The 11,986-nt window shown below is 28.0% G+C and overlaps 2 protein-coding genes across 3 annotated transcripts; both read right to left on the reverse strand.

The window, feature by feature from the left end:
- Window positions 1–210: 210 nt before the first annotated feature.
- LOC100160078 (dual specificity protein phosphatase 12) lies at window positions 211–5,840 on the reverse strand. Its single transcript, NM_001293398.1, is given in 7 exon segments — window positions 211–670; window positions 1,138–1,237; window positions 3,276–3,424; window positions 4,476–4,562; window positions 4,811–4,907; window positions 5,115–5,246; window positions 5,469–5,840. Coding segments are annotated over 7 exon segments (966 nt in total). The 5' UTR covers window positions 5,545–5,840; the 3' UTR covers window positions 211–345.
- Window positions 5,841–7,708: 1,868 nt separating this feature from the next.
- On the reverse strand, window positions 7,709–11,482 carry Lsg1 (large subunit GTPase 1 homolog). 2 transcript variants are annotated; one of them, NM_001159844.1, is given in 11 exon segments: window positions 7,709–8,625; window positions 8,685–8,794; window positions 8,870–9,072; window positions 9,150–9,417; window positions 9,628–9,851; window positions 9,912–10,032; window positions 10,092–10,518; window positions 10,578–10,702; window positions 10,793–10,915; window positions 11,042–11,164; window positions 11,366–11,482. In NM_001159844.1, coding segments are annotated over 10 exon segments (1,794 nt in total). In that variant the 5' UTR covers window positions 11,135–11,164; window positions 11,366–11,482; the 3' UTR covers window positions 7,709–8,525.
- Between the last annotated feature and the right edge of the window lie 504 nt (window positions 11,483–11,986).

The following is an 11,986-nucleotide window of genomic DNA, read 5'->3' on the forward strand; positions in this document are numbered from 1 at the left end:
GCAGTATTTCATACAGACTCTTTAGATAAAATATGACTAAAGTCTAAAGTATTTTCACTGATAAAATTTGTCAAACATTGTTATAAATTAGAATAAAGTAATAATAATTGGTTTAACGTTATTAAATGTATAATATTTAAAATGTTTGTAAGTTGATGAAGTTTACGCTAACAAGCTAATTTTTACTTTTATGAATAAAAGGGTCTTTGGTTATTTGAATATTGGGTTTATTGTCTTAAGTATCAATAATTTAATATTATTTTACATAATAGTGTAATGACACAGTGAATAAAGAGAATAACACATAATATTCATTTAGAATATCATTATTAAGATAATAGGTTTTCAAACAGTAGCCTGAACATTTTGCAAAAATCCACTGTAATCTATTTTAGATGGCACAAGATAAAATGCTGGAGATACTTTGGCACCACATTGACATTGGCATCCCATTGTCCAACTATATGAGCCAAGTTTAGATCGACATTTTGGACAGTTGATCTTTCCACTTTCAGATTGGCTCACTGACATCCAAGTCATTGGTTCAACAAATATAGTGTCTGAACATAATTGGGAGCTTGAATAATCTGAAGATAATTTTGAATCTTTCCATGACAATTTTTCATTGGTATAATGGGGTAATACATTTGATTGTAAAGCTAAAATCCTTCTAAAATAATAATAATAATATTAAGAGGATGTGATACCCACATGTGTTGTCTCCGTCTTACAAGAGTGTAACATAACAAATTGTACACTCAACAGAACACATGTAGCTATTAGAGGGAATTGACCTCTTATAAAATCTAAAGGTAAGATTATTATCTAGGATACCTCATGGGCTTTTTATTTTAAATTGAGTTATGAGTATTTTCAGATGTACAAACAGTTTACCATTTTGAAATACAAATAACTCGCTTTAAAATTAAAATATAATAATATAATAAAAAGCCCACAAGGTTGCCTAGATAATAATTTTACCTATAGATTTTATTAGAGGTCAGTTCATAAATTACAGAGCTACACGTGTTCTGATAAGCACTTGTAAGGCGGAGACGACAACACATATTATGGATATCATGTCCTCTTTAACAGTTGATTGATATACAATAATAATTATTATAAAAAAAATAATACCGGCATTTACGGCATCGATAAACTTTTGGATCTGGTCTAGCACATATTAGAGATGGGTCTCCTTTAATAACGTCAATACAGTCTTGTGGCAAAATTTTAACTATAACAAAAATATAGATGTACCTACATAAAATTAAATTTATCATTTTAGATTCTGAGACAAATTAATTAATTTTACAATAGGTATTTTTTTTTTACACATCATGGGGGGTTCTGGTAATCTATATAGTTATAGTTAGTACTTATGTAGGCCAAAAAAAAAAATTCCAGTATTTATGAAAATAATCAGGGAAAACAAAAGATTAAAATTAAAGAAAACTGGAATATTAACCCAACACTGGTTTTCAAAAACGAAGACTATTACTGTAGACTTGATATTTTCCTCCTAAAATTTATATCAACAATTTCTAGACATGATATATACATTTTTAAGAGGAAGCTACACAGCCATTTGTTGTCTTCATCTTAAAAGTGCGTAACAACAAATTTACGCTCAGGAGAACCCGTTTAGCTCAATTAGTTTAAAAATTAGAGTGAATCGACTTATTATGAAACTTGATGGTAAGTATCTGTTTGTGTGTGGGTTTAATAGTTAAATTTTTTAGTAAATTATGCGTGTATAATATAGCATAAATTAAAAATGCTATTAACTCACTTAAAAACTGAATTATCGTAAAAAAAAACCCACATATAAATACAGATAGCGTTCTTACCATCAAGTTTCATAATATGTTGATTCACTCTAGTTTTTAAACTAACACAGTTAAACGTGATCTGCTGCGAATTTGCTATGTTATGCGCTATTGTAAGACAGAGATCGAAGATCTCACACAAGTTTTTATTACTGGACGTTATAAGTACCTAATAAACATTTTTATGAAATTTTTAATGGTAGCGAAGGTATGTTTATTAGTAGATATTGATTATTGTTTAGTAAAATTTACAATTATTATACTTCTACAATATGACCCTATATTAAGCCCTGTGTAAAGTTTTGTATACAATTTTCAAATGACTTATGTAATTATATCGAAATAGGGACATAGGAGCCACATAACAACGAGAAAAAACTGTGGGTCAATTGACCCACTAACTAACACCTGGGTTTACCTATTAGATTTAATTTGTATTATAGAAAAAACTATTAGTTATTAAAATGTTGTCACGATTAATAATACATTTTAAATCTGATAGTACCTTTTTTAAACAAATCTCAGCTTATGATTGTAACATTTTTTAGAATTCCATGCAAAATTCTGAAATGAAACCCCTGACAATGATATTTGTGAAGTATTTAGATTATACCTTAGATCATATACTAATATATTGTGATCTAAGGATTTTAGATTAACCTTTAACTATTGTTTATTTCTATTACAAACCAACAAATCCAGTAGCGTTGTAGAAGGGGGGCAGAGGGGGCAATTTATCCTTCAGATATAATCCAAGTGGGAGGGGCAAAAGTATGCTTCCCCTTACTACATTAAAATTAAAGGGTATGCAATCAAAAATTACATTAAATACTTAAATTTATACGTTTACGTATTCAAAATTGGTCTCAATTTCATGTGCGTAATAATATTAATATTATTATTATTATTATCGATTTATTATTTGTTATTATAAGTTATAATAATAAATAATAAATTTATAACATAATGCATAATAAACATATTGAGTAATTTTTATTTATATATTGTTACATTAGAATATAACTTCAGGTATAAATGTATAAATATAATGTATTTATATTTATATTAGGTATACTATTATATAGTATAAATTTATATGATTTTTATATTATAATATTATACTACCTATATCAACATTAAAAGAATAAAATATTAAGAAAGGTATTCTATTTTAAATCACAAATAAATAATATATAATAGTTGTTGGGTGTTTTATGTTTTGCCCCCCCCCCTCCCCATCATGAAAAATAGTTCCTGCACCACTGAACAAACCTATTGATACAATGATACTGTTCTATTGTTTTGACTCAAGAGTAAATAATAATATTATGTGAAATTAATATATATCTAATATTTACATAACTATAAGTATAGTTTGTTCTATACATTTATAACACCAGGTATATAACAATTTATATAATTTTAATATTCAATACAATGACAAACCTTTTTTTACTTTTCTAGCAGCTATTTTCAGTCTGAACAGTTTAAATTGCATATTGTTTTTGTCAATTTTCCATCCCAGAGTTTCATACAAACTAAGTTGTGCTTGAAAACCACTATTTGGCAATGCAGCTGCATTTTTAATTTTAACTCTAAAAAAACAATAGTTAATAGTTATTTTTGTTTATTTCTTTAAATAATTCTGTATCATGCCTAAATGTTTTAACAGAAATAAAATTAAGAACTGAAATCACTAATTACTTATCAGTATCTAACGACTAACGAAATAATTGTCATGAAAAATGTTGGAATAAGTATTATAATATGTTCATTGTCCAATTTAATACTCTAACACAATGGTTGAGATGGACTTATGAATATATTCCTATAATTTTCAATTTGTAATAAAATATTTTTGTATTCAATACTCCATACATATCCATTTCCATACATAAATATTAACAACAATTGCTGGATAAACAATAATACAAACGTATCACATTTATATTATATATAACTATATACTATATGTAACTATATATTGCATTTACTGCAATATGCTACACTATAGGTACTTACTGCAAAATCTAATTCTTGATAAATAACAATGATTATAATTATTAATATATATATAACTACAAAAGAAAAATTAACAACCAACCTTAAATAAGGTATGTAAAATTAAAACCCAAAAGGCAAAGAACAAGCCATAATTTATTGGTACTAATTAATTTTTTACATAATTTCAATAGAAATAAGTTAATGATTCTATATTCAACAACTAAATATCTATTATTGGGTTGATCTGGTTGACAAGGTCAAAATTATTTAAAGCATGCTACGAAATGTGTGTTAATTGCCGAGAAAGTATAAAAATATGATATTTAAAATTCTATAAAACACCAGCAGCCAACAGGTTATATTATATTTAATTACTTATAAATATAATATTCATTTTTGAAAATTTCCAGTATTACAGTGGCGTATCCAGGGGGGTCACCACAAAAAAGCCTAGATACGCCACCGATAAAAATTATTATTTTTTTTTTTCAATCACACTCAAACACTTAAAAGTTATTAAATATATTTAGTACATAATATGTCTTCTAAGGGTCAAAAAAAACTTTTAGGGCAGCATGCTGGCCGCGGGTTGGACAACCCTGTTATAGTATGTCATTGCTTAATAAATATTTATCAACATACCTTTGGAAAGCATCATCAAAACTAATTTTATACTTCTTCATAATATACGCTGTTATAATTGACGCACTTCTGGATATTCCATAATAGCTAAAAGTACATAAATACATTTTTTTTTTTTTAATATGATTTAATACAATTTTAATAGGTTATAGAGTATACTGATAGATATAAATATGGAAATTTAAACTAAATATTTATATCAAGATTACCTACGTGTTTATGTGTTATATTTTTAAATTTATATAAGTCAGATTATTTTAATGCTTTGGAACGGTAAATAATTAATTACCTATAGATTATAAAAAAAATACTTAATTTAATAATAGTATACTCACCAATGCACAAGAACAGAACTTTTTTCTTGACCTTTTTTTATAAACTCGTATGCGCTATCAAAATGGCTTAAAAGATCTTCTCCATCCATATCGGTAACTGTAAATATGTGTAATTTAAATAATATAATTTTCATTATAAAACCTTATTACTATCAACTAAATTATAAGTAGGTAGACATAATAAATACATCATCTAGATTATTTGATATAGTAGGGATGCAATTTAATAGCTAATTGAATATAAAATATAATATATAGGCCACAACAATTTTATTTAATGAATTCATTTTAAAAATGTATTTACCTTGTATATACTTAACATTAATGTCTCTCAAATCTAATATAATTTCTGGCAATGGACAAGAATCCACTGTTATTATATAGTTAATTCCGTTGCTTCGTAAAAATGCTAAATCTATGGCAGCTGTTAAGTTTCCTGATTTAAAACAATATGTTAATCAATTTATTTTATAACTAATTAAAATATAATATGAAAACAGATATATTTAAATATTAATAATGAAGAAAAAAAGTTTTACAACATGAAATATTATAGCTTCAAAAATTTGATTTTTTTCTAGCTAATACATAGCACATAGTAGTATTATTATTATTTGTTCTCATAAAAATGTGCATGACAATGTGATTTTGTTGTTACCTAGCCATAGACCGTCTTCAATAGAAAATACATGTTTAGGACCCGAATCGAAATCGTCTCTACACAGATTTGACATTCTAATAGTTAATAACACAACATAACATTGGGCATTAAGTCAAATTATTATTGAAATACCCGGTTAATTTACAACCAGTAGAATTTGTATTGTAATATTGCATTAAACTTTTATTTTCTAAATCAGGTAAATAAACAAAGTTAAACAAACCATGAAGGCATGAAAGTTAAAAAAAATAGAGTCTTTTCAGAACTATATAGTGAGTTGTGACTTTGTAGACAGCAGTTTGCCAGACGTGAGTAATGTGAGTAGAGACTTTAGACCTATCTTTTTTTTAAGTTTCACAAGAGAGAAGTGACTACTGACTAAGGAGTAAGGACTAGAGAATAATGGCCAATGGGACACTGAGTACAGACTCAACACTCAATAGTCATAGTCTGTACTCTGTAGATAAAAGATAAATGAGAAGTGTTCATAAAACCAAGGTGTATTGATAAGGTGTCGTCACTCCGGACCATAGACCTAAACGTATACACTCTTAATTGAAAATATTACCACAGTTCTATAGTCACCAGAGCGCGCTTCCTGTCCTATGAAGGCCTGCTTTTTCATACTGTTAAATGCAAAATGTCTTAAAAATTAAAAATTAAAATGCTATTTTTTTTTTAAATTGAAATTAGTATTTACAAATTCATTGAATAATAAAAAGTTTTTTTTTATCAAGTTGGCATAATAAATTTGAGCCTGTAATTATACATTACATTTGTATTTTAATCATTTGCAATATTTTATATCGAGTAGACATCAATTATAAAATATCATGTATAATTAAGTCACTTCTTTGGATATTTGCATCCTTCTTAAAATCTTTAAATTAAATTCAAGCTATTATGGTTCTGCTCCTAATTTTTACAGTAGTCTAGTAGAGTGGAGTATTATTTTCTAGTGCTCGTAAAAACTTTATTATTATATGATTAGGTATATTGTTTATATTATAATATTATTCAATAATAGTTATGTTATAAGCTTCAAACTAATTTTGAAAAATTATTTAGTTTTTTTGGTGTTTTCTTGTTTTTAGCAACTTGCTAATTTTGTTCTTTTGCAAGTGAATATCATTCTTGTTTTGACATAATGCGTTATGATACATTTGGTTAATATTTGACTGTGTATTGAGCAACCAACCTTTGTCAAAAATGTTGTTTATATATTTCTTCAATAACTACAAATTATGTTAGAAAAATGTATATGAAGTTTTTAAATTGAAATGCAACATTGCAAACATGATCTTTTACCGGAACAGATAGTTATACATATTTAGATATTTTACAGTATAATCTATACTCCGGCCCATAGATAAGTACGACGAGAGGACATACCTACGTAAACCGCGCATTCATATAGTAATACGTGACGTCTGTTTTCTCCCACCATGATGCCATTCCCACTATTCGGCAACGTGCTGATGCGTACTGCGTAGTGACGGACGCGTTCTGACATATGGACTCTCGTGGGCCGGAGTACAGTGCTTCTCAATTATTTTTGACATGAGACTCTTTAAATTTAATGTAAAACTGTCAAGGCCCCTTAATCAAAATTATAATTGTTTTTTCTAAATTAGGTATATACTAAAATTACATGTACCTACTATTTCAAACAGATAAATTATTAAAATGCATAGTAAATTAATATTTTAATATATCTTTGAGAAATATTAATAATAGTATTAAAATTTAAGTATTTAAACTTTTTCTATAAACACTTAAAGTCTAAAGAAAATAAGCATTGATCTAGGATGACCATATAAGTCTATCAATCATTTAGCATAAAGATATGTTTCTATCCCCAGGATCTCAGTTAAAATATAATAATATATAGGTAATAGCATTTATTTTATAATATACTATAAATACATTATAAAATCAATGGTGATAGGTACAACTGAGTAATAAATGCTTATAAAAAGATATTCAAAATACATGCATTTTGGTAACACATAGGTAATATGAATACTAGTATTATGAATTCTATTTAAAATCAATATATTAATTAATTACTAATAATTAACTAAATTGTCATATTTAAATTTTTGTTAATTATAACACCTTGAAAGCATTATATATGATAATTTAGTGAATTAACTCTTAAATTTTTCATATATTTTTTTTGTAATAGGAAATTTAAAAATGACAATTTAGTTAATTACATTTAATAATATTAAAGATTTTTTTGATAAAAAGTAAGTATTTAATTACATGTATACAAATAATTTAGAACATAGAAGTCATTATGCAATGAAACATTTTGAATTTTATTCCTTAAATCATGATATATTTTTAATTTTCTATAGTTTTGGTGTACTAAACTGTACGTTTTTCAGCCTCTTTAGGACATATAGCGCTCCCGGTGGTGACGACTATCTGTAGTAAAATTTTCAAATAAGTGACGACACCTTATCAATACACTTTGTCACAAATTAATATATTTTAACCTCAACGCAAGGGGGGAACACGCCTAACCATCAGTACGAGAGGCGTCAACAGCGATCCTGGTGTTAATTGTTTTTGCCAATACACAAAGAAATACTAAAAATATTTTGACTTTCTAATGTGTCTAAAGCTGCTATTTAAAGATTTTTTAAATTTTCGAATTTTTATCTAGTGTGTGTACCATTTTTTAAGCTTTTAAACTAAAAATTTTAGAAAAAAACATTAAGGACTAAGGTCAATATTAAATTGAGGTTCACGGATTAGTACTTTTATTAATTGCATACAGATATAATTATAAATTTTTTCATAAAATTGTTAGAGCGCTAAATGTATGGCCAAAAGATGAGGTCGATGATGAGAAATCCACGGTGTTAAACCATTCTGATGTATTGGAAGAGTTACAAAATAAAAAATAAAATAAATAATTATTGGTTCAACTATTTTTTTTTCTTCATATTTTTGCAATCATTTGGTGTTGTTGCAGCTCTATTGTGTTTTAATATGTAACTTATCACAAATAAAATATGTTTAATTTAAAAATAATAACAAAATTCATATATCAAGATGTCTGAATTGGCGTCTCAATTTCTCATGCTTGTTCCTTTTTTCTTTATGGTTTTTCCACGGCTTGGATGTACTTTGTTGAGCTTGACTGTAGAATGAAGAAATATTATTAAATAAACAAAACATAATAAGTTGCTTACAACATACTTATTAATACTGCCCATTATATCCATCTTTTTCATCCCTTTACAGTGTGCGCCCATTGTTGTTTTTTGAAAAAACGTATTGTCCAAATCTGATCCAGATGCAACATTTGGCTAAAAAAAAACAGAGTGTTTGTGTGTGTTTAATAACAAATTATTTAAGTTACAAATTAAAAAAAATTTATGTACCTTAAGAAGAATGTGTTCAAATGGGGTAAATGTTTTTGTTGCACGATTTTCTTCAGGTGGTGGATAAGAATGAAATTTTTTTTGGTCAACTTCTGGTGGAGCAATACAAAACAGTAGCCGTCCATTAACATAATGCTTAAGTATTACACGAGCCGCTCTAGAACCATCCGGTTGTCCGTTTGCCGTCATGTATCCTCGACTGCCTACATTAATTAACATAAAAAACACAAATGTTGCATTATTTATATAGCTTACAAAAATTAGTTACTGATTAGATTACATGCGTAAGCATTCAGAAATTCATCAGCTGTGGGTGGTCGATTTGGATCCTCGCCTTCCAACGGTTTTGTTACCATAATACTAAACTGATCTTCTAATATGTGTTTTGGTATTTGCGAACAAATTATATTCACGGGCGGCCTGTGATCCCGCATCTGATCGATGGGAAGAATACCGTGTATAATAAGGTCAGCTTTTGTAAATACAAAACTAGGCATAACTAAACCAGGACAATCGCATAACATCAGTTCCTTGTCAACAAAAAGTGTCTGAAAAAATATTATATATTATATAAATACTATTGTGACTTCCTTGTACATATAAATACAAATAAATATTAAAACAATAATATTTAAATTATTTATAAAAATGTGCCTTACATTTTACTAGTACAAGAACAAATTATGATAATTGTACCTAGACACAGTGTATTTTATAATATATGAAGCTAACTTAATGAACCATGGTTGAAATAATACCTGAAAATGTTTTGTTTTTCCTGGAGTAGAAGATACTGACACTTTCTTATTAACAAGAAGGGTATTGATTGTTGAACTTTTTCCAACATTTGGATAACCTACTAGTCCAATAGTAACCAATTCATCAGTCAAACGTTTATTATTTCCATGAATTGTTTTGAAGAGACAAATTAATTCTTCTTTTGTTAATAACTTTGAAGAATTTTTAAACTTAGGACATTCATCTATACATAAAAAATGTAACAATATTGGTTGAATAATTTAAAAAAAATTTAATATTTTACCATCCACATCGCCAATTATTTCTTCTTCTTCGTCGGTTTCATAATCTGAACTATTCCACTCTTCATCATCATCTTCTTCTTCTTCTACTGCTTCTTCTTCTTCTTCTTCTACTTCTTTAACCTAAATTAAATAATTAATATATAAAATAGAACAATTTAAATAAAATGTTTTCTACAAACAGTTTCATCAGCATCTTCATTTCCTTCTTCAATAGTTTCTTCACTTTGCTTTGCAGAATAAAAAGCTACTGTAATAGCTCTAGAGTCAAAATATTTTGCCCAGTATTTACGTTGTTGAGCGGTCAACAAGTCAGATTTATTTAACAACAACAAATTAGATTTATTTTTATCTACTTCTTTTGAATATTTCTCTAAGTCTTCACAATAGAATAATAATGGGTTCCGAGCATCCACAATCTGAACTAGAACATCACTTCTCTCAACAACTCTCCACAGCTGTCTCCAAAAGCCCAAGTTTTTTTCATAAGGAGTCAACACCAGACCCTGTTCTTCTTGAAGTTCTGCCAACTTACGACGCCATTCTAAGAAGTTTTGTCTTTCTTTTGATTCTAAATCTTCAGCTGTAGTTTTGTTATCCCACGCAGGTCTATAAATTAAAAAAAAAATGTTTTGGTATGTTTGCTAAAAATATACATTGGGCCATACCTTCGGGGAATTTTGATGAAATGTTTAAATTTCTCGTGGGACTTTTCAATCTTTGACCGTTCTTCATCAGTCAGAGTACCAACCATTCGACTTTCGGGCACAAATTCAACATTTAACTTTTCTGCCTAAAAATATTACAAGTCATGAATTACAGTTAAAATAGACATCAAGACATGAACATTACATAAAATAATTTAACCATATTTACTACTTACTGTAAATTCAGTTCCGGCCAATTCTGCTGTGGACAAAAACTCTTCAAAAGAACTCTGTTCTGTTACAGACTGCAAATTGAGTCTTCCCCAGTCATATCCGTCAGCTAAATCAGATGTGTGAAGCTATTATAAAATATATAAAAATTAAACAATTATTTTACACGAATGTTAACCAAACACAATATTATCCTACAGATAATTTTAAAATAAAAAATTTGACAGCAAAACAATAGTGAATATTGTACTTACAAATGAGTCAGCATTCAGTGTCTTATTACCGCGACCGAACCTGTCTTTGATCAACGCACGACCAAAGTTATGACCTTTCTTCTTTCCACCCATTGTGGAATTGCCAATTTATGTATTTAAAACCTATGACAAATGTTTAATGTCTTGTTCTTATATCTTATGGTAGGATTATAATATTATGTATAAATAAACTTTGGTTTATTGGAAATATTAGAATACAACAAAATAGATATTAGAAGCTTTTTATAATGAAGCTGGCTAATATGATAATATATTAATATGAATTATATAATATCCTGGTTGATATTTGATAAATGATAATACCTTTGAAAATAATAAAACTTATAACAAAACTTCACGTGTTCCCATACCTAAATAAAAATGTATGATTACAAAAACTAGTTTTCGTCCGGTTTGCGCATCTCCCCACAGTTTCCACACAAAAAACCATAGAACAATCACAAAACCATTGCTCGTAGTTCTCCACATTTCATTGGTCGGCAATGTCAATAGGATATTATCATTTATCACAGATTATATGAAAATATTATCATAAAATAACGAGCGTCTAGAGCACGATTAAAGCAGGGTTACGACACTGCGTGTATTGGCAAAATCGGGTGACTGTGGCCTTGGACATGGTCTCCAGGGGGGCGTGGCATATGTTATCATTTAAATAAATCATTTCAACATCATTGTCACAGTCCACAGAATAATAATAATGCCCATTGGCCATTGCCTTGTATCCGTTTTTAAGATTTCGTAACAAAGAGGGATACACGTTGCCAACATTCTATCAGATTACGGATACGGTACAATTTATAGAGTCCAATACTTCATACCGTAGGGATACGTAAACCCACACAGCTGACCGAGTGTCTATTCTATATTGTTCTGTGATTAAAGATAGTATGGTTGCCCATCGAATCTATAAAAGTGTCTACC

This window comes from Acyrthosiphon pisum, chromosome A2 (assembly GCF_005508785.2).
Source record: "Acyrthosiphon pisum isolate AL4f chromosome A2, pea_aphid_22Mar2018_4r6ur, whole genome shotgun sequence".
NCBI lineage: Eukaryota > Metazoa > Arthropoda > Insecta > Hemiptera > Aphididae > Acyrthosiphon > Acyrthosiphon pisum.